The 23986-nt window shown below is 39.4% G+C and overlaps 2 protein-coding genes across 6 annotated transcripts in view; both read right to left on the bottom strand.

Annotated features, from left to right (window-relative positions):
- The window catches only part of fancc (FA complementation group C), a 30201-nt gene extending 17173 nt beyond the window's left edge, over nucleotides 1-13028 (bottom strand). For all 4 annotated transcript variants that reach the window (XM_077520773.1, XM_077520768.1, XM_077520772.1 and 1 more), the window contains exons 1-7: nucleotides 12888-13028; nucleotides 9365-9556; nucleotides 4998-5085; nucleotides 4748-4842; nucleotides 768-875; nucleotides 628-692; nucleotides 282-446 (exon numbers count right to left, since the gene is read on the bottom strand). In XM_077520773.1, coding sequence (XP_077376899.1) covers nucleotides 282-446; nucleotides 628-692; nucleotides 768-875; nucleotides 4748-4842; nucleotides 4998-5085; nucleotides 9365-9532 — 689 coding nt within the window. In that variant the 5' untranslated portion in view covers nucleotides 9533-9556; nucleotides 12888-13028. The remainder of the gene's footprint in view (nucleotides 1-281; nucleotides 447-627; nucleotides 693-767; nucleotides 876-4747; nucleotides 4843-4997; nucleotides 5086-9364; nucleotides 9557-12887) is intronic.
- A 5568-nt stretch (nucleotides 13029-18596) lies between these two features.
- Nucleotides 18597-23986, bottom strand: part of ptch1 (patched 1) — a 62473-nt gene continuing 57083 nt past the window's right edge. Inside the window, exons 22-24 of one of the 2 annotated variants that reach the window (XM_077522119.1) lie at nucleotides 23577-23936; nucleotides 21934-22387; nucleotides 18597-21855 (exon numbers count right to left, since the gene is read on the bottom strand). In XM_077522119.1, the coding sequence (XP_077378245.1) occupies nucleotides 21935-22387; nucleotides 23577-23936 (813 nt within the window). In that variant the 3' untranslated portion in view covers nucleotides 18597-21855; nucleotide 21934. Of the gene's footprint in view, nucleotides 21856-21933; nucleotides 22388-23576; nucleotides 23937-23986 lie in introns of those variants that run through there. The other variant, XR_013283606.1, reaches the window with a different exon arrangement.

Here is a 23986-nt window from a genome sequence, read left to right as displayed (position 1 = left end):
TGTGAAAAAAAGTTATTTGAGGTGACTAAAAATATTAATCGTAGAAATAATCACAAATTTACAAGAAAAAAAGACGAATGAAGATGAAGCAAAAAGAAAATATGAGTCATATTATGGAAAAAAAACTTTCATTTTTATAAGAGTAGAGAACAAATATGTGCATTAAGTCGTAAACATGAGAACGTCTTGTGATGACTAACAATGATCATTATACACAACCAATAAAAAGTGTAAAAAAAAAAAAAAGTGCAGTCTGTATTCTAAATATGAATGCAGACTACCTGGTATAGGCAGAGTTTACAGCATCTAGGAAGTCATTGGTGAGAGCTGCTTGTGGACATGTGAGTGGCTGCTGCAGCAAGTCTCCAATGAGAGGAGCAACCTCAGGGCAGGTAATCAGGGGAACGCAAGCCTCGCATGTTGCCACAATCCTATCACATGAACACCTGCAGCGCACAAAGGTTTTCATTAAGTGTATGTACAGAATGAAGGAAAAGCAGGGTTACAGGCGATGCACTAAACTAGCAGGTCTGGTCATCAGCTATCCAAGAATTATCTTGAAACATCTGTATATTTAGAAACAATTCTTAGAATTGACTTAGTTAGGGTCTAACTATTTTGCTTCACCTCTCATTTATGACTGCCAATGAATTGCAGCTTTTTCGGATGACTTCCTGCAACCGTGTCACCACCTGAATAGTAGGAAAAACATTATTGTATAGATCACACAATGAAAAAAGCCACCATGATGAATGATGAGTCAATACCTTTCTGAGGACTTGGAGATGGTACTCTGTTGGCGACACATCGAAATGTTTGAGCAAATAAGTGAATGGCGATTCGTCATCTTTGGTGGCAAGTTGACACAACAATTTCTGTGGAAGTCGAAATAACATTATGGATGGTTGGTTATTGCCACTTTTGACCTACAGCTACAATCCCTAAGATATATACCATCAAAGATGAGGACGACTCCGTTGGCATTGTTTCTTGTTGCAAGACATGAGCGGGTATGTTGCTTTAATTAAAAAAAAAAGAAAAAAAAACGCCATTCCAGGAGGTAAGAATGTATGGACAGCAGATGAGGAGGACTTTTAGATGTGAGCATTCGTTGTTACAAAGGACCTCAGTGTTTTACAAGCATTTTTCAGAAGGAGCCTCATCACACACACATACAAACCCCCCCCCCCCCCCCCCCCCCCCCCCCCACGCGCACACACACAGAGATAAAACAACACCAATAAACTCAAATGATTCTTGACTGTGAAAAAGGCTGACGTGGTGATGTTGGACCAAAGACGGAAATACTACACTGATGAGATAAAAATGTTAACTAAAGAGCCTTTTGGACTCTGCTTTTTGTGGTGGGATATTTTTTTAAATGTTGGTTTCATTCATACAATTATGCATTTTACTAAAAGCTGGAATCAAAGCAAGAAATAGTGCAGTATTCAGTTGGTCAAATGATTCCTAAACAACATTTTGGCTTCGGTTTGAAGAGGTTTGGTTTCCCTGATGTAACCATTTTCTCTTGCACCACATTAAAGTAATAGACTTGTTTAGAAAAGGCAATTTGACAACAGGGGCCTCACATTTTGCTACAACGTTTTATGACTTCAACGGACCGCAGTAACAAGCCCACCACAAAGAGTGGACTTTGTGGATGTTTCTGGAGACAAAAGTGGATCATGGGGACTGGAAAGCGAGACAAGTAGAATTGTTGGAATGCCACTTGGCGAGTCATTGCCATGCTGACGATGGAGCTGTGCGGTCATACCCTCCACATCGCCTCACAAAACAAACCCCAATCACTACCATGTGAGATCCTCCGAGTCCACACAAAAGCAAACCCACTCGGTTTGGAGGCACAGTGGGATTGGCGAAGGAAGCCTGGTTAGACACAATGACGACTAACTGGCGTGAATTGCTGGCTCTTTCAGAATAAAGCAAAAGGGCGTGGTCGCTAGCGATGAAAGACAAACCGATTGCTGGATGGCAAATGCGTTGAGTGCAAAGTCGTCTTTTGTTCCCAGAAAAACAGCCACAGAGCTGCTTTTGAGACACCACAGCAATTATACCCTTAAAACCAGGCATGTATAAAAAAGCAGATGCCATTGAAAAAGCCATAGCTGAACATCCCAAGTCAGTATGAGAAGGATCCAAATTCATAGTACAGTTGAACATCTGAAATGGAACACAATCGGTTCCGGGATGCTGACTGACTTCTGACTTGTTTGCATTTACAATTTTGCGAGCTGGAGTTGAGTTTGTCCCGTTCAATAAATTGCTACATTAGTGACCGTGGCTCTCCTTATACACACGCAGCGGGAATGCAGTATCTTAATTGCTCCATTTTTGTTTACATCACTCGAGTGGTAGTGTATCTGAGGTTCTTTAGCTCGCCCATTATCTCTCTAGCTATATTGTACTGAGCAGCCCTGACAGACACGTGCATTCCACTTTCATAAAATAACTGCCTAAAGTCATCTGTTTGCCTAAATCATCTCCTTGTGATGAAAATGGTTCGATTTTTGTGTTTCCTGAAAAATCTGAAAAAAATGACTTAGGCGAGTATTGGTGTCAATATGTGACTATCAGTTTCTAGCTCTGTGGTTATAACCCACATTTTCCTTTTTGCAACACAGATCTATGGTGGCATCACAAAACCTCAATCAAAAAAGGCCAAATGAAAAGAAAAATATATTTGTAGTTAATCCATCCATCCATCCATTTTCTTGACCGCTAATTCCTCACAAGGGTCGCGGGGGCTGCTGGAGCCTATCTCAGCTGACTTTGGGCAGTAGCCGGGGTACACCCTGGACTGGTTGCCAGCCAATCGCAGGGCATACAGAGACAAACAACCATCCACACTCACAAGCACACCTAGGGACAATTCGGAGCGCCCAATTAACCTGCCATGCATGTCTTTGGAATGTGGGAGGAGACCGGAGTGCCCGGAGAAGACCCACGCGGGCACGGGGCATGCAAACTCCACCCAGGAAGGCCGGAGCCTGGACTCGAACCCGATTCCTCAGTACTGGGAGGCGGACATTGAAGTTAACTCCACCAGGAATACATTGATGTCACTCCTAAGAGTGTTCCAACCTTTAAAGTTTCAAGCAATTTCATTAGAATTCCAAAGTGCACGACTTCAGGGGGACTTATTCCACATTCAACAAAAACACTGCATTAATTTCTGTATAAAGCTGGAGCACTGTTTGGGCGGACACCAAGTAGACCTTTGAAGAAATCCATTTGAAACAGAATGTAATAAAAGGGGACATGGCAAAATAGTAGTGAATCGTTGATGTAGCCCCAACGATTTCCAAAACACACAAAGTCTTACAGACAGTGTGAGCTAAGAGTCAGAGCTGTGTTTTAACACTGGAAAGCAACCACTGAGGCTCCAGGGACTGGTCTGTGGTTCACACTGCTTGAGTCACTAAAGAAAGGCCTTGAAAGAAGAACAAATGTCAGTCCTCTAATATAACACACTCACACTTTACATTTGTCATCTCCTCAAAGACCTTGCCATGCTACACGCGTCACTGTGTGGTCTCACTGCAAGGACAGGACGCAGTCAGCTTCAAATGCAGCCAGAGCGCTCAGATGTTGTGATGACAGGCACGCAACGAGGAAATGAAAATATGACACAAGCATGTTTTTATACTGCACATCAATGACTTACCTAAATATAGTGTCTCATTATAGCCTCAAGTAGTAAATAGTATTACACCTTAGATAAGGTGATATGCACTACCTTGATCAAGCTCTTCATAATGGAAATCTAAAGACATTACACTTTAATTCAAATTGAAAAATACTCATAAACTTCACATCAATTCACATTCAAAAGCAAAGCCCATGTGCATCTCGTTCCATGTCAAAGGCCACCTGGCAAATTCCACGTTTACTTCCAAGTCTGTGTTTTAATTGGCATCAAGTTTTATGAGACATGAATTAATCAAAAGAACACAAACAAAGTTAATCTGGTAAAAATGTGGAGGTTCTACACTGTGTAAACCATCTGTGCGAACCCTGTGAAAAAGTTCTCAACTCGCTGGCTGCCTGGTGAGCCTGAAAAACCACAGTAAAGACACCCGTTGGGTTGGACCACAATATAAATGCTAATCTTTGTCTGGTGGAGAGAGGAAGTCAAACCAGCCTATTTTCATTTGCGTTGAAAGTCTTGTTTCACTTTTTTTGATTAAAATAACAGAAACCAGCACTATTTCTTCCACCACAAGTGAAGAGACACAAGATGTCCACAGAATAATACATAATACAATAGAAAAAAATAAATCCGGCACTTTCACAAATTTCATTATTTTATTAAGGTGCATTGTCCCCAACCCTGAAAAAAAAAAAACTAAAAATCATTGCAGTCTCAATGTTTGCATCGAAAACTGTACAAAAATCAGAGCTCAAATTCATGATTTCAAACAAGACATATCTTGCTAGACTTCTGCTCTCACAACCGTTTGTCTATCTTTGGCTTCCATTTGTTTTTGGGAATGTAACTTGCTGGCGGAAACATGGGAAATTAGTACACAATTGTGTGTCCTGGCTGCTCAGTACAATATGGCTAAGTTGACTACTAGTAGGCAGTATTAATAAAACAACTGAATGTACACTGGAAAGTGAACCATGGTAAGTCTGTGTGAAATAACTCCGCTCCCAACCATTTTAAATGGACTGTGTTCTACTTTTGTGGTTCCACTTTAATTAGACTGAATAAAATTCATACCTGTATCCACTGGTTAGCTTTTCTTTCCAAAGCATTGGCTGGGTGCTCAGAGTACAGCTCCCAGAGACACTGGAAGATCAGCGACCTGCTTTTATCTGAAAAAAGAAACACTCGTATTACAGTATTACAATCTGTATTACAGTTACAAAAATTAATAGCATCAAAGTTTGGAGGTGAAATTAAGGAAATTTATGATTAAAGGGCAAGACACACTTCACCGCCATTCACAAGGGGTCTGTGATGCACTCACCATCAGCAGTGACAACCGGGTTCCAGCACAAGCGGCCCAGAATCTGACCAAGAGTTGGCATTTTCTTCATAGTCTCTGTTGTGGAACTCTTAGGACAGTAACAAGAATGGATTTCATTAAATGTGTTCAATTATACAGTCATCAATAAAAAATAAACAGAATTCACACAAAAAAAAAATGGATGACGTCAGCGCAAGCCAACTTGCCGCCATCTCAGCAGGATTACGGCAATATGAGGAAGCTGGTCCCAAAATGGCATCGTTTTCATGTGTGGTTCTCGCCATAACGGCCGTAGTGAATGACAAAATATAGAGCCTGGCTCAGTTCCATGGTGATATAGTGTGTGTGTGTGATGTACGTGCATGTTTGTGCAGCTCACAAGCCAGCCACCACGTGCTTCATTTCACCACACAGTTCAAGTATGCAAGAGTGTTTGACATCACGACATTTGAGGATTTAGCAACATTTATTATGATCCACCCCTAGCAAAAAAAACAAAAAAAAACACACACGCACACACAATAAAATGCCAAAAGCAGGCGGTACCGGTAACAAATTGAAGCATATGCACATGTGCGCCTCAAGCGTAGCCAAGCCCGTGTACAGTATTACCTAATTAACCTATATCAAGCCTGTATGATATGTTTGAAATGTGAGCTAATTAAGTCGAACAGCGGAGCTTTGTTGCAGGAACAGCCCACACAGCGCAACTGGACATATGCAAGTGTAATTGAGGCAATGTGCTGTTGCTCAAGCAGAGAAGAAACTCCGACTGGGCCTCAAAGTATTGAAAGAGTATAAGTTCTCATACGATCACATGCAGCTGGCTATGAGATGGCTTCCATAGGAGTACAACGTTTGGATAATTGTGTGAATGACAACTGCGTTATTAGTGAAATAAAATACAAACTTCTCATTAACGGCCTGGTATAAAGACTGGGAAAATGCAGATCAAGTTTCTCTACAAAATGCTATCACCATCTACTGGTCTGGCATGCCAATGAAAGTGGTTTTAGTTGAAAATGCATTTTGGTCTGTGTGAAAGAAACCCATCCCTAATTAATGGCTTTGCTAACATTTATAAGGGCTGCAGTGAAGACACTAATTCGAACAACAAAGCTAGTGGTGCCCAATGACTTTCACAATATTGTTACAGCAGTTTACGGCAGAGCTCCAATCCTAGTAAAGCTATAATTAAAGAAAAATGATTCTAAATTCTAAAGTCTAAATATAAAAAGCAATCCAATTAAGAAGAGTATGTTTGGCAAGTAACTGAGCATCCCATCTCGTGCCACATAACAACATCCATCCATCCATTTTCTTGACCGCTTATTCCTCACAAGGGTCGCGGGGGCTGCTGGCGCCTATCTCAGCTGGCTCTGGGCAGTAGGCGGGGGACACCCTGGACTGGTTGCCAGCCAATCGCAGGGCACATAACAACATAATTTTTACATTACGGCATGCCACGTTCGCAACCTCAAAATGATGTTGATCCGGATTGTTGTCAACGAGCACCCGTTGTCATGTGTTGTGAAGGGCTCCAAACAAATTAACTTTCAATCCCCATATATTGTTGAGAAGCATGACAAGAGGTAAACTACAATTAATTTTGTCTTTAAAGTAGCAAATGTTTAGGTAGCTTTGTGCTTATGGGTTAATAATAAATAAAAAGTACCAGACAGACAAGACGGCTAACTTGACTCGTTTAGCTGAGTGACATCACCATTAATGGACAGTACATGGGAAAATCAATGCTGCTTGATGTTGCAGCTGCAAAGAAATAATCAAAATGTCAATACTACCACAAGATTTAGAAGTGAAATCCATAGCATAATTGAAGTCTTGCTGACATTGTTGCTAATGAATAAAATGCTTGGTCCATGTGTCTTGATAAAAGACAGACAGAATCTGATTACTTCTCCGAGGACAGGTTTATAGAAATCCTTGCTAATTTAAGATGAAGAAAGCAAAGAGGAAACACTTGCTCCTGACATCACTGAGTCCTAATCAGACCGGTTCTGACAAATAAAGCGCCGTTTCCATGGTGAGCACATCAATAAAGTGTGGAGCTGTATTCCCAAGCTGCCTCATCTCCTTTCATATATCAGGGCCCCCCGAGAGCCGTGTGATTTTGAATTGTTATAGTGGAGTGAAAGTATTGCGAGCCTTAAGGAGATCAACAGGAAAATGAGAAACATCCACTTCTTTCCAGAGCAACTGTTCTTATTCAACACTTCACTTTTTGGGCACAAGCCACAAGAAAGTAGTTAAGTCATCAAGGGATGCGGAGTGCTGCCAAGAAGCAGGCTATCCTCAGCTGGTCTTTTATGACTCCAGTGCCTGTAAAAAGGATTTCAGTCCAATTAAACGATACCAGCTTTCTCTCTCGCGCTTTACTTTCTTATCCAATTCTTCATTTTACGCACCTCGGCATGACGTATGCCTGGAGTCATGCTAACACACGGGAAGATGGAAAATGTCTTTTTTTCCCCTTTTGATTCATGCAGGTATTCATGTCAAGTTCTGTTCAAACAAAACCGTTCTAAGCCGATTTGGAAGTCAAGCAATAGCTGTCGACACTTGGGCTGGATTTACACTGAAGGTTTTAAGTGCACATTCCCATTTAGTACCTGTATTTATTTACATCAATTTTAAATGACCTGGATTGGCACTTTACCCCATAGGTAAACCTCAACATTATTCCACCAGCCAAGTATGTTTCTTGCACCACCAAGTTCCATCCTTGATCTGCATTATGTCAAACTAACATCTGCAGGGTCTGAAATTAACAGTGACCCGGGCCATTCAAAAGTCACTGATGCAGGCCCGACCAATAAATTTGATGAAATTAACACATTCTTGTTAATTAAAGCCTCATTAAGATTAAAACATCTATTTTAGGTTAAACAATGTATAAGACTAGGGCTGTGCAATTAATTCAAGTTCAATTACAATTACAAAAATCAGCATAATCGTACTATATATATATATATATATATATATATATATATATATATATATATATATATATATATATATATATATATAAATTTTTGAGTTTTTACATTTGCACCTTTTTAAATAACTACCAGGTAATCAATTTTGTTTCATCCAAAAGAAACTTGCATAATTAGTGTTTCAAAGAATTTTATTTGTCTTAATAGAAATATTTTTTTGTTTTTTTACGTTTAAACATTTTCTTGTTTTGTACCAAAAAATTATCGTCCTACTGCACAGTGCACTCCAACTTCAAGTTTTAGTCAACATAAATAAATACATATTATAAATATTATATATTAGTAAAATTCTGTTTGGTACAAAAGGAGCTTACATAATAATAGTGTTTCATTTTTTTTTGTGGTCTTAATATTTTTAAATGCTTAAACATTTTGTTTTGTACCAAAAAATAATCATTTGAATAATCACAATTTCAATTATTGCCAAAATAATTGTCCATCCATCCATCCATCCATTTTCTGTACCGCTTACTCCTCACAAGAGTCGCGGGGGTGCTGGAGCCTATCCCAGCCAGCTTCGGGCAGTAGGCGGGGTACACCCTGAACTGGTTGCCAGCCAATCGCAAGGCACACAGAGACATCCAACCATCCACACTCACAAGCACACCTAGGTACAATTCGGAGCGCCCAATTAACCTGCCATGCACGTCTTTGGAATGTGGGAAGAGACCGGAGTACCCGGAGAAGACCCACACGGATACGGGGAGAACATGCAAATTCCACCTAGGCGGGCCGAAGCCTAGACTCGTCTTGCGTCCTCAGTACTGGGAGGCGGACGTGCAAACCAGTCATGCACCATGCCGCCCACCAAAATAATTGCCATTATTATATTTTCCATAATCAAGCATCCCTATATAAGACCAATAAAAAAAAACATTCAAGCAAGTTTGTGATTACTGAGCGTACTAAAGAGCACTTGCAGTCTTGGCAACACTGAAATCTCACAGTGCTAACACTCCCCTCCTCCTGCCCAAGGCTGCTGCAGCTGATTTGGGGATACATTAGGTTAGCAGTGCGGGTCCCAGCGCGGCTATTACCTGACAAACTCAACATTGCAGCGCTGCCAGCCAGACATAGGCGACCTCTGCGGCGCACAGAGCAGCCTCTGTTGGCCTCCGAACGCCGGACTTACGACTTACTGTTTGCGAGCTGGCTTGGACAGAGCCTGAGAGTATGCATGCGTGTGTGTGTGAGTACTGCGAGTGTACCAACATCATTAATCTGACGGCCGTTTGGCTGCTGATCCAATTGATAATTTATCTCAGCGGTTTGAGCATGTCCGGTCTGTGAGGCATGCTTGCATGACTGAACCATCAATACCTTACATTATCAGTGTTTTTCAATACTTACCATGTCGTTGATGTGCAAAAGGAGTCGCCGGAGGAAACCCCTCAGTGAGCACAGGTGAGCGCACGTATCTTTCTGAAGGTCCGCCCTGTCCGCTTGGCCCCAAGCCTCAACTTTGTCCAGCCACAACTGCATCTCTGTTTGCGGGACGAGCACCACCGATTGAGACATCGCTCAGTTTGTACGAGAGAGATCCTTTGAGAGAGAAATGAGTCAATTGTCATGATAACACTGGGAAGTCATGCACTGTGTATTGTCAAGGAACATGGAAGAGAGCCAGGGAGCATTCACGTTGGTTGAATCAGAGTTTATTCATGTTTTGTTGTAAATCAATAAGGCCACATTATGAAAACTGAACATACAGTTTGTTTACATCTAATCACTATCATTTTACAGATGTGCAGTATGACATGTCATCAACCTTTCGGAAAGCTAACTTCGTAAGGTAGAAAGAATGACCGGGGCACTTTTCAAGTCCAGACTGCCACATAATATGATGTGGCCCACTCAAGTACCCGTAAATAAAATGTGTGTATAGATTTGTTTTCATTTAGGCTATAAATTTATACTGAACTTGCAAATTTTCTTCACTTTAATGTTTAGACAAGCATTTATTTTCGCCAAATACCTTCTTAACATGAATTGGTCAAGTTTACCTGCCACTTTTTTACAGTCATAAGAGTTCTGTGAGGAAAACCATGACTAAGATGCAGCCTGTAACAAAAATGAATTTGAGCCAACTGGATTGACTTAAGCGAATTACTAATTTGAAAATCTTTGCGGCATTACAGTTTACGGATTTGTCACGTAATGGATTATTAGGAATTCTGTCAATTGTTTTGAATTGTTTATTGATGGAATCTTGAAGCAACTGCAACAGAATGAAGTGCACTACTTGGCTGAAACAGGGCTGTTGATTCATTCAAGAAGACGCACAATACTCCTCTTCAAGGCAGCATTTCTATACTCTGACATGGAACATTTAAGGAGCGCTTGTCCAATCCATCCACAATCTATGTGTGGAAGGCGGACTCACCACTAGTCAAACTGTGCTGAAGATCCTCCATTCCCTGATAGTAAAAATACTGTAGATAGAAGTGTTAATTACAAATTGCTATCTTTGGCAGAGCAAAAAGTCAACAGAGAATGTTGAGTCCCTTGAAGCTTTTTTATTTGTTCGTTTGTTTTGTTTAACCATGGGAAATTGGTTCGTTGTTGCTGTTGCTGAGCCTCTGCATCTCCTTCTTGTAATCAGCGGCAAACTGCATCTCTTTTTTAATGACCCACTTGAGCAGGTCATTTTGGGCTTCCTGCTTGCGGAGTTCCTGCTCCTTCAAGGCCAACATTTCCTCCAGGCACTTCTGATAAGACAACTGGCTTTCTGCTTCCATCAGTTCCACAAAGACCTCGTTCCACCGTCGCTCCTCCTCGTCACTCTCAGCCTGTTCTTTCAGGAACAGGTGCGTCGGCCCTTCGGCGCCCACGTGGTCTCCCTCCATGGCCAATTCTTGGAGTCGTCTCATCCTCTCGTGCTCGTCTCTCAAACACATATCTCGCACCTTTTGCAGAAGATCGCTCTCGTTTTTTTTCCTCATCTTCTCCACTTCCACCTCGTTGGTCAAGTACTCCATCTGGTCCCACAGGGTGTTGTACTCATCCATTTCCAGTCGCAGTTTAGCCGAGAGCGCCGCCACGGCGGGCTCTTGTGACCTGACCCGCTCCTCCAGACATTGGAGCTGCGCTTGCAGGACACTCACTTCCTTCTCCAGGCGCTCCTTCTCTGCCGCGCAGAACATACGGAACATCTTCTGGCAGGCCAGGTCGTAGACGTCAAAGGCTAATCGTAACAGGCGCGAAAACATGCTGAATTGCTGTCTTGGGTGAACTCAGAATTAACTAGAACAGCAGCTTGAACAAAAGTATTGTATACGATCGGTCATGTCAAAGCAAGCAGAACACAGCAGCTGTCCTTTAGTTTTTGGCTTCCAAATCTTTGTGATGTCATAGCCTCTACTGCTTCACAGCCATTACCATGGTGACAGTTAAATTCATAGGTCTGACAAACATTATGTGACAATATAGTATCCAATGGAACCTCCAAGACCAAACAATCCGTGAAAGGAGACTGGGCAATCCTTATGAATCGATTTTTCCCATAGGTAATACAGTGAAGCCTGCATATTTGCAGTTCAGTATTTGCAAATTGACATTTACAGTACTTTGTGTCCGGCCAAAGCGACATCTAATATAAGCACAGGTTCCTTTAGTGCCATGTTTAATTGATGGGTGGAGCCAGAGCCAGAGCTTTGTCTAATTTAATAAAAAAATAATTAAAAAAAAAATAAAAAAAGTGATTTGCCATCCTGTAGCATCTTTACAAACTACAAACCGTTTTGTTGGGCGCCATTTACAGTACTCGGCAATTTGTACAACTGAAATCAAAATAACTTGTTCAAAATGACACCATCATATGTATTAACTGTAAAGGCAATGCGTTAAGGAATAGTTGAACATAAACATCTGTCATAGGAATATAATGGTAAACTAACTAAAAAAATAAATCCAACTATAATGTAACATATTTGTCGAAAAACTGCATGTGAATGCTGGACAGCTGACGCTGAGCCGAAATGCTGTACAATAGGGATTGCGCCAGCCCACAAATATCTGTGTACTGTACATGAAAAGATGATTGTTCTTCTATGGTTGTCACTTTTTTTTTTTCTTTCCTGCCACTGAGCCTTTCTGTGGCGGCATCACGAGAAAAGAAAAAAAAAAAAAAGAAAGAAAGAAAAAGTAAGAGTTCAATGCAAAGCTCCTATCCCGCAATGGAAGTGCATAGCACATTCTTACAGTACTTAGACAATGCTGACAACGACCACATAAGTTGCCCACAAAAATATGTACATGCACAAAAAGTGCTCCTAGCTAAGCTGCTGCTCCAGTTTTTGGCTGCCCAAAGACCCTCCGGAGAAGGAACAAGATGTGACTGGTCAAATATTATCTTTGAAGATTTGTGTCCACTAAGCTTGTGGATTTTAGGTTGGGGTCCGTTTGCTGTTCCAATTATGAGACTGTTTATATTATTCCAGTATAATCAAATCTGCAAAACATCACTTTCTATTTAAAACTAACTGTGCTGCTGTGTTATTAAAAAGTGTGAGGGAAACACCTGAGCAAGTACATGGACGAATACAAGGACATTGATACAGACACTGCCAATGCTTACAGATATGATAGGCTATTCAAATGTAGATTTCAGAAATGTAATACACATTTGGAAATTGGAGCAATAAAATAACTGCCATATTGGAAGTGAGCCGTGTCTTTTCCTTTAAATTGAACCAAAAGTGTGTTATCTCGATATAAATATGAAAATGCACACGTTAACTGAAGTAGCCCTTTTGGATTTTGACTAATTCAATGGAACAACGTCAACACTAGCTTTGCTTGCAAACATTTTTGACACCCTCACAACGGTGACATTTTGAACTTTTCTTAACCGTCGAAACGAAGTATAACTTACCCTTAATTACAAGACGAAATCAATACCCAACAAAATAAATGCATCGTTTTCATTTTTTTACAGTAAGAGGTTAAAGTTAAACTTTGCCAAACGCCATCAACTGTATTTCCCTCTTTCACAAAGTTCCGCGTACGAGAGAAAATGATTGGCTGATGGACGATGACGTTTGGAGCGCTGCGCGCAATGCCTTATGGGCAATGTAGTAGATTGGATGACAAGGGCTAATCAGCTGTACTATTTTGTCTGTACAAGTCAAGTCAAGTCATCTTTATTTATAGAGTGCTTTCAAAAAGCTTCAGCTGTCACAAAGCGCTTTTAAAATAACATTAAAACACACACAAACACGTATATCTTGATAGCAGTTCCCAGCATTTATTTTCAAAGCTTTATGGCTTGAAGAGGAAACCAGGGATTGGTGGAGAAAAAGAGAAGGGTGCTGTGACCAATGTGAAACAGCATTGCTGAGTCTGTTGGCACACGCACGCACGCGCACACACACACAGCGATGCATACAAATACATGCCGGTACTTCATTGAAGCTGCACGCACACACATACACTGCACATGAATCCTCTGATTACAGATGTTGTTGCATGCAGTATTTAGGATTGTGCTACACTAGTTTCTCATCAACCAGTAAGTTGAGACACAGATGTGATACTCCATTTCGCACATCGATCAGTAACGTCTATTTATTGATTGCATGAAGTCATCACAGAGAAATGTAAAATTAAAATGATGGAAATCATAAACAAATTTTTCGTGTAAATGCAATCAGGTGACGTCACATATTTATTTCAATGGCCAAAGTGCGAGAAGTGGGCGGTACCTCAAAGATTCCACCAGATGGCACTGTAGTGAAAAAAGCTTTTTCTTACAGTCATTTGTGTCTAATAATCAGTTTTTGCAGTAAATCAGCCTATCTTGTATGGTTCCTGTCGACTTCCCTGACCCTTTTCCTCCTATGAGGGCCAGAAGATCCAACAGAACCCAGAAAATGGTGTGCAGGGCGCACCCAAAATGACAGCATTTTCACCTAAGGAAGCAGCACTTCATACCCTGTGTGTATGTAGTGCATGACGCTTGACCAAACGCAACTTCACACCACAATCAAGTTTGTGCTAAGTTTTCAGCAGCTGTTGAGTAATACTATATTATTCCAACAAAACTCAATGCAGCTCTGCTTACCTTTTGTTATGATGTGGTGTTGCACCTGTGGGAGATGTGGGTGTTTCTCCATAATAGTACCTCTGCATGATATTGCTTCAGACATTGTGGTCCCTTGAAATTACATATGGAAATTTGCCCAGTGAACCTGCTAAGTCATGGAAGTGGAGCTAGCTAGCTAGCGAGCTAGCTAGCCAGGTAGCTACCAGGTAGATAGATAGATAGATAGATAGATAGATAGATAGATAGATAGATAGATAGATAGATAGATAGATAGATAGATAGATAGATAGATAGATAGATAGACAGACAGACAGACAGACAGACAGACAGACAGACAGACAGACAGACAGACAGACAGACAGACAGACAGACAGACAGATAGATAGATAGATAGATAGATAGATAGATAGATAGATAGATAGATAGATAGATAGATAGATAGATAGATAGATAGTTCAACCTTTAAGGTTCCATAGGAAAAAAATAAGAAGAAGAGCACCACAAAACGCCACAAAAGTTTGCATCAGCATATAGTGTTTTAACGCTGCCATAACAGTCAGAAATAATCAGAAGCCTGGCAGACGTCCTCATATTTTCTTTCTTCCCGTCGACTATGAGAACCTTATAAAGACTACATTCATTCTCACTGAGCCATTTTGACTCTAGGCAGTTTGTCCATGCACATGCTGAATTGTGTATTTCTCCCTGGAATCCAGCAGAGCAGATACATATATCAATGTCTCTTTAGATGGATTATCGAAAATTGTGCAAAGCCGTTGTTTTCATCAAGTTCATAAATCTGTGTCGCCTATAGTATGTTGTATGAATGAGCCGAGCGTTTTTAAAACTGCTGTAAAATTGTTTGCACAAGCACAAGCCAACTCTCAAGTTCATCAAGTTTAATGCATGCAATGCATTGGAAGTTTCAGGCTGCAATAATGAAAGCTTGGGTAACACTCTGCAACACATTAAACATTTATAGAACTTCGAGTAACTGTAAAGCTTATTAATTAAGTATTGGTTTTTTTTTTAAAGAAAAAAACTAGGAAAGTGATAGTTGTAGTTCACTGTAATTAAAGCACATTTAAAAAGACCATCAAGAAAGGCAAATCTGAAGACTGACATTGAAAAAAGACATCATAATATTAAACATAAATAGTAAAAATATTAATAATCATAATCATAATAATCATAACAAAATAAAACTATAATTTTATATTTATTTTTTTTATTGAATCATTTTCAAAAACTAAATGGCGAATTGTTCTGGCTTCTGTTTTGCACTTCCAGAGGGAGGTAATAGGAAGTGGTGGTGGCCAGGATGATGTTTAGGGCCCTTTCTTGACGACAGTAGGCCTGTTCAATGTCCTCCCATTTTTTAGTTAGGTGGGCCCCAATCATGAGGCGAGTAATTTTTTATGAGCCTTCGGTGCAGCGGGCGCACCATGCTGTGATACACTTTCAGATGACAGTGTCCACAGCGCACCTGTAAAAAGTTAACCACGAGGTTGTTGTGTAGCTTCCTCAGGAAAAAGAGGCCCATGAGGGTACTTTCTCATGACCCCCTGCCCCAGAATAGTAAAGACAGGGGACCCTTGTCACTGGTTAACATCATTGTATATTAAGTTGGTTTTGCTCTTTTGTTCTTTCTTAGATATTCAGAATGAAATTACTGTATAAGTAGATTGTTTGTAAGGCACCCCATTGTTGACAGTGTTTGTTTTTATGCAACCAAACAATCTTGGTGAGTTAGGGAGATGCTTCGGTTGCAGTTCCAGTCTTGCTTGCTTGCCTTATTTAGCAACATGAGAGATGCAAAAATATTATGAACATTTTCTGTGAGTTCAATTCAAAATGAATTGTAGGGGTGAGTTGCTGTGTTTTTCAAATTGCCTTAATAAGTTGAAAAGTCTTTCTAAATGTAAGAAGTGGATTCATAGCTTAATGGTATTGCTAGCTCGCGGGAAATCCCTCCTTACGCACTTCGCCACTAGCAAGTGGCTAGTTGCAAAGTCAGTCCAATTAGTCAGTCCGTCAGTGCCAGTTAAGTTAGTTCTTTTGTGAGTTAGGCATTTACGTTAGCTTGCGAATGATAAGCTGGTGAGTTAGTTAAATTACTTTGTGAGTTAAATTGGTTAGTGATGAATGAAGTTTGTAAATCAGTGAGATACAGTGAGATTTGTGAGTTTCTTAAATTGGATTAAACTCCATGCTAGTTGTATTTTTGAGTGATGACCTGTTGAAGGAAACTTCATGTATACAACACACTGTAAATGACACGTGTATTTACAGTTGAATATAGCTCATGTCATCACTCATGGAGAGCAGGAAAGTGCATTCATAATCATATGTAACATTACTGTCAATCATGTCTGCCATTCCAACAGACGCCCACGGACTGACTTCCTGGAAATGAAGCCTAAACATGATGATTTAAGATACAGTGCCTTTTGAGCACGTAAACACATTAACGTCCCCATAGCAATATTAAGTGTGCACAAACACACGTGCGTGTGCATGCACACGCAATGTTGAATGGTTTTCAAGGTGTCTGTGAGGCCTCCTACTGATCCCCTTGACGCACACGCTCGCACACTTGCCTCCTAAAGTGTGGCTGATGTGGTGATGGTGAATAACAAGATGCCCATTTGCTCAGGAAGAGAAAAGGAACTTCCTAATTGGCTCCTTACAACTTCTTCCCCTCTTCATCCTCACGTCCCCCGAAGAGGATATGTTCAGGAAACACTCGTTAACAACCTGCCGCTCATTAGTCAGACAATGAGCACTTCAACTTCCGTTTCTGAGGATATCAGTTAAAAAAGGTTAATTAACGAAACTGTAAGGGACAATTTTATTCACATTATTTTAAGCCAGAGCAGCATTCAGATAATTACTTATGGAGACTTTAACTCATTCACTGCCTTTGACAAGTGTGGGTGATGACACTAAAGCATTGCATTCTGCAAAGCTAACGGACTAAAAATGTCAAGTCGAGTTAGCAGAGTTCAAACTGTGACAGTCGACAGTCTGTTGTGTATGAGTGTGTTGTTGCTGTGTGTCTCTTTATTGGCTCAAAAAAAAATAAAATAAAAAAATAAAATAACCACACAACTCTCCTCCCGCTGATCCAGAGTCAGCACCTTTGCCTTCACATCACAGACAAGACATATTGGAACATTACCCAGCATCCTTCTTGATGTCGTTTGTTTTCAGTTGACGTGGGGCTGCCACCCATGCAGCTGACAAGGGAGGTGGCGGGGTGGCAAGGTGGCTGGTGTCTGGGGTGGGGGTACGCCCTGCATCCTGCCCCCGCCAGCGCGCCGGCTTGTGGCCACATGCCCTTTTTTTTTTCATGACTCCGAGCAGGGCCAGCTGTATTCTGACTACAACCAATTTCCTTGCAGTCTATAAAGCTGTCAATCAAAATCATGAAATGGAGGCGGGGGGTGCGAGGGCGGAGGAAGGGGATGTGGTGACAGTAGGGGCTATAGGCCACATGTTGCAGCAACCATGGATGAATGAATTTTGAATGTAAAAATTAAAACAAACAAAAAAATTATAATATACACAGTAAATTCTGTAAATTTGACTCTATTTAGAGTGGGAAAATAGATAAAATCAGTTTTAGAGTAATATTTACACTTGGAAGAGAGCAAAATAAAGAATTAAAAAAAAAACAACTAAAAGTCATTCAAAGGTTTGAGGAACAAACTCACAACCTTCAGCTTGGGAGCAAGCCAATCTACACATGCTGTGTGTTAGTATATCACTTGTGTCAGCTGGAATCTTCATAATTCCAAAAGACCAAAAATGTTTTTGGTCTATTATTGGAGATAAGCAAACAAGAGGAGCACAGCTCAGGTGGTAGTGTGGTATTCTTGTAAGCTGGGAAAGTTGTGCGTTTGTTCTCCAACCCTTGAGTGACTTTTATTTTATTTTTTTCTAATTCTTTATTTTGCTCCCTTCCAAGTGTAAATATTAGCCTACTCTAAAATATAGTCTATTTGGTCCCACTCTAAACAGTCAAATTTACTCAACAAAATTTACTGTGTACTTTAAAATAATAATATATACTTAAACACAGTATTATTATTATTTTATGAATACATTAGATGTATATGTATAAAGTGGTAGCTACTCTAAAGAAAATTACTATGGTGTATAAAACAAATACATGAAAGGAAATCAAAATATATTAAAAGGTGTGGACATTATTTTGATTTCCAAAATAAAACAATTATTGATAGAAAATTTGAAAAATACTACTTTTTTTTTTTTTAAGGGTGGGTAAAACATACTAATTTGGATGGGTCAATTACATAATACAATAGTAATAATGGGGGAAAAAAAACAATAAATAACTTGACATTAGATAGCTAACAGAAAAACAGATTCAAAAAGCACTGTACTTAGAAAAAGTGGAAACATATTTATGGTAAAATAAAACTAAAATGAAAGCAAGAAAATAAAAATAAACCACCACATGGACCATTTTTTTGCCATTCCATTTTTATTATTAAAGTTAAACAAAGACACAAATAAGTTATATTTTCAATTTTATTAGTTAGATTTCTATCAGTGTTTGAACATGAATATTTGGCAGGCTAGTACAATGTTCTACTTGGATGGTCACGCACGCACACACACATTCACACACACGCACGCACGCACACACACACAGCTGTGTAATACTGAAGGGGAGGTGTTGAAGTTGTGTGCACCTTCCCCGTGGTACGGTACTGTATGTATATCATTCCTTATAAACTCTTTCAAATATACTTCTGTCAAAATAGCCTTGACCGCTACTATGTACACTACAAAAATAAATTTTCATATAAATAAATTATATGGCATACATTTATCTTTGTAACGGAAGAACAGCATACATCCAAAATGGCAGTCTGGAACAATCACTTATTTTTTTTTTTTTACTTAAAACAAAACAAAACAAAACAAACAAACAAAAAACTAAGAGCTATGATGAGACCTGTAGTGTAAAATTGTTATATCATCTTTTTCTTCGCCTCCTATTTAACATTAGTAAGCACTTTATACAGATCAAAACAATAAACTGTAATAGTGTTTTTATCTCATAAAAATCCCTGCATTTGTTATCCACTGGCATCACAACAACGACAAAAATCATTTTATATTACAAAAATATAAATATCGCAGTTGACTGTCGAGAACAAACAAAACATATTTCAAATTGAATAAAATAGTTGCCAGCTATGATTTTCTCCACTACTGCCAATATGACACGGAGAGAAAACAAACACACCAGAAAAATAATGATAAAAATAATAATAATTAATAATGATTAGAACAACCTTGTTCATGCAAGCAGCTGATTGGACAAAGGAAAGGAAGTAAAAGGAGACATAAACATACACACACGGAGGGAGCTGCTTGTGGGTGTGAGGGGTTTGGTGGTCCAATTAGCATTATGATCATGCTAACTCCAGTTAAATGAGAACAAAGAGTAATGATACATACACATAATGCTAACTTCACATAGCATTTAGCCGTTAGCAGGCTGGTGGGCTAACTAGCTTATTGGTTGGCCGAAAAAGGAAAAAAAAAGAAACCTTATATGAGGATAGTTGTTGCTACGAGTTGAAATATAGCTGATGGCCTGGTTGGGCCAACTTGTACAGTTTGAGGTGCGAATATTTAGCTTATTCGCTAGGCTAGAAACAAATGGGGCTTAGTTAGTGCCCCCACAGTTTGTTTGGACCCTGTTCCAGAACTTTCTGAGGTGATTTAAGGAAAAAGAAAAAAAAAAAAACCTGTTTGTAGCCTGCTAAGGTTAAACAAGACAGAAGCTTCTACAGTATGGGTGGGGAACATATGGCTCATGGACCATATAAGAGCAATTTGTAGTTGTTATCATTAGCTAATTTAGCTTTTTTTGTTAGTCACTTCACAATGTAAGTTAATAAAAGAGGTAAACTATTTTGTGTGTTATCAAAACAGATATTGTGTTGACAATTTTTGTACTTTTAAGCAGTACTTTATTTCTATTTTTACCATTCATTTTTGTTTTTGAACACAAGTGCCTGTACTTCTACTTAAGTACTCCGCAGTGCGACTATTTTAGCCACTTCTGACCTTTGGAGGACTTTATAAAAACTTCCATGGTTCCCCACCCTTTTCTACAAGAAAAAACAAATATACTGGTGAGAGAAGCTGAGTGCACAAACAGGTTCCAAAGAAGAGGCAGTGACTTGAAAACAAACAAATAAAAAACAGCTTCATAACAAAAAAAAAAGAAGAAAAAAACAAGTCTTCATATCCGCTCGTCTTAAATAGCACGCATAGCGTGTGGTTATAACAGTCATTGTTACAAAAACTACCACAGGTTTGTGATAAGAAGTCATAGTTCAACAGGCGTACCTTTGTACAACAGTTATCATTCACATACACTTTTTATACGCACATACGCACGCACACGTTTGTACTAGCAGATAATGCTAACCACGTTTTCCCTCATATTTGAAATGAGTGTAAAAAAAAGACAGCCAGCTTGCTAACACACTTAAACACCTAAGAGGGGTGGGGATCGCAGAATCACAATATGGTATTCTGTCAACAATAGGAATTGTACCACAATGATATTTTGTTAGCGATAATATCACGAGAATTTGTTTTTTTCACGATACCAATAGTATCATAAAAAGTTTAAGCAATACTATCACAATATTTTGCTAATTACTAATAATATCACAATAAATAAATGTTGCCAATAAAATGTTAGTTGTATCACAACAGTATTACAATATGATATTAATAAGTGATTCAGAAAATAGATGGATGGATCCTTCCCACGATACCAAATGTATCATGATATGAATGGTATCACGATACCAATCATATCATGATACAGTAGTTTTCCAATGATTCCAAATGTATCAGAATATATTTTTGCCAACAATAGTTTGTCTATTTGTTTTGACAATGATACAGTTATCACAATAGCAATCGTATCACTTTATAGTATTTTATATCTTAAATTGATATTTTGCCAATATTAATATTTATCTTGATATAATATTTCGCCAAGAAAATGCAGTATTTTAACAATGAAACAATTGTCATACAATATGAATTACTATAACAAATAATATGACAATATGATTTTTGGGAAAAAAATGATATATTGGAGGAAGCTGAGGGACAATATACACATTCACAACATTGATCTAACTGAAGAAGGGTCACTCCGACAAAACATTGAAAATTAAATATGAAAATTTCAGCATTACCATTTCGACTAATGTTAATATGGAGATGGTATTTGCTATCAAAAATAAATAATTTCTTTGATTTGTAATATAGCTGATTTTCTTCCAATAAATCAATTATAGCAGATTATCATATTGCTTAGTCTGTGATGCCCACCATTAAACAGATCATGTCTTTGTACACCTTCCTACATTTGCATAGCTCAAAATGGGTCAACATATTGTGATGGACTCACATACACGCACGCACACACGCACGCTATACACAAGGGCAGCCCCGGTCTGTTAACATGAGGACTTGTACAACTTTCTCCCTTCCTAAAAACAAACAAACAAACAAACAAACAAACAATAAAAGATAGCTAATTGATTTGTTCCTATTTACATATGTATACATCTTTTTAAATATAGATAGAAATATTTTAAGACAAGAGACCACGGGGTTACAGTAAGAATGAGCACCATGAGGAGAAGGCATTAGGACCATGGGCGAGCCGCGCCAGACCAGGTAATCTGCTTCTAGTCCATCTTTGGCCATGACACGCACAAACACACTGCAAGACAGGAAATATTATGAAATATTATTTGAGCTAGGTCTTTCTTATATGTTCAAAATGCAAGTGGTGACGTACCTCAGCTGGCCCGCCTGCCACTGTTGCTATCAGCTGCCTCAAACTCCAGATCCTGGAGCTCCATTGCCTCCGCCGTGCTCCCTCTGGCGCCCGTGTTGGGGTCCGCGGGCACGTGGGGGTCCTGGAAGGAGGACTGGGGCTCCTCCTGGCGGTAAGCGTCCGTTGCAGCGTATCCCGGGTAAGAGGAGCCGGCGGGGTGGACGGCGACAGTGACGGAGGCCGACGCCGTCACCGTGGTGATGGGCTGGCCGTAAGGGTTGGGGTGGTGCGGGGGGGCGTGCCCCCGGTGGCCGGCAAATTGTTCCCTGTGGCTGTGGGCGCCGGCCTCGGTGGAGGTTTCGAAAGCGTCCGTGCGAGGGCGGCCTGGGGGCGGGGCCTGCCGGTGCTGCTGGGCCTTGGGGTCCCTGGCGCGCTGAGGAGCGCTGGGTCCGGGTCCAGCATTACAACCTTGAGACTGGCCAACAAAATAAAGTCAAATGTCTTTCACTCAACATATTAACCATATAATACATGTAGTTAAGTAGGTGCAGATTTCATAATTCAATGAATATTAGGGAAATAAACACTAATATAGAAATAATTACGTGCATTTTTGTTTATAAAAAAAAAATTCAAAATTTTTTGTTCTGATTTTTACTTAAAAAAAAATTGCCGGAAAAATTGTTCTTTCAACAGTTGTATTTTTTTTTTAAGTAATTTTAGAAATCAATTCAACAAATATTACTTTTTTGTTTTTCTTTACTTTAAAAACTCATTTTAGATAGCAGAAAATATAATCATAGTAGATGTATACTTCTCTGAATTTTAATGTTTTTAATGATTAAAAAAATACTTTTTGATACCAAATAAATATTCTTCACTCATTTGTATTTATTTATTTATTTATTTATTTTTTACAACGTTTTTAATTTTTTTTTTATTTTTTTTTTTGTATTTTAAAAATTAATTTCAGGTAGTAGAAAATAGGAAGCTTACTGTACTTAAAAAAATATTTTAAATGTCAAATGTTTGTTTTTCTATTTTAATTATTTTATATAGCACTAAATACGAAGATATCTTAACGTCATTTTTTTAAAATTAAATTATTTATTTAGTTCATTGGTATTCAATTTTAAAACTACTTACAAATTTTATATTAGGGAGGTTCGATACCACTTTTTTGAAACCAATACCGGTATGAGTATTCAACTCTTGAATAGTCACATATATCAAGTACTGATACCATAAGTCCTTTTGATACATAAAAATTCCCCCCAAAACAATGACAAATAATTTTAAAGAAATACCTATATACTCCATTATAGCATTTTCCTTTAAATTGCATTAAGTTAATGGCAATTTCTTATTCTTCTGATTTTTTATTTTTAGTTCCAGATCGTAAAACGGCCACAAGAGGTTCACAAGTACCGATACCTTGAAATAAGATGAGGTATTGGCTCCGTATATGCCCGTCCCAATTCATATATTGATATTCAAATTTAAAAAAGAATTAAATATTTTAAAAATTATATATTTCTATTTATTTCACCTGTCATGCAATTATAATACTTCAACAATATTTATTTGTTTTTAATGTCGATGGACAATCCATTGTATACAACCAATAAAATTCTTAATGATCACAAGAGACAATGTGGTCTTACCGAGGACAAGTTATAGGCTGAGGGATCGGGCTGCCTGGTGGAGCGCCTGTGCCCCGATCCCGTCCTCCTTTCCTCTTCTGTCCTGACTATTCTGCCCCTGCTGGTGGGGAGGTGACACTGCTGCTGCTGTTGTTCCTGGGCACCAGCCTGTCCCCTGTGCGGAGGCAGGTGGTTGCTCGGCAGTTCCTGACTGACGCCCGACGCGCTGCTGTTGGAGCTGTACTCCGAGTCCGATGAGTCCGAGGCCGCGCCCGACGTGGCGGAGGCCGCGGCGGCTGGTCGGGGACGGACAGAGAAGCGGACCACGTGGGACGGCGACTCTGGGGTGGGTAACCTGCTGCGGCCATCCACTGGAGACACCTTAAATAAATTGGTCAAATGTATTATTATGGGCTGGGCAGATATACTCC

Source organism: Festucalex cinctus, chromosome 5 (assembly GCF_051991245.1).
Source record: "Festucalex cinctus isolate MCC-2025b chromosome 5, RoL_Fcin_1.0, whole genome shotgun sequence".
Lineage (NCBI taxonomy): Eukaryota > Metazoa > Chordata > Actinopteri > Syngnathiformes > Syngnathidae > Festucalex > Festucalex cinctus.
Note: the sequence above shows the minus strand (reverse complement) of the source record. Positions and strands in the feature narration are given on the sequence as shown.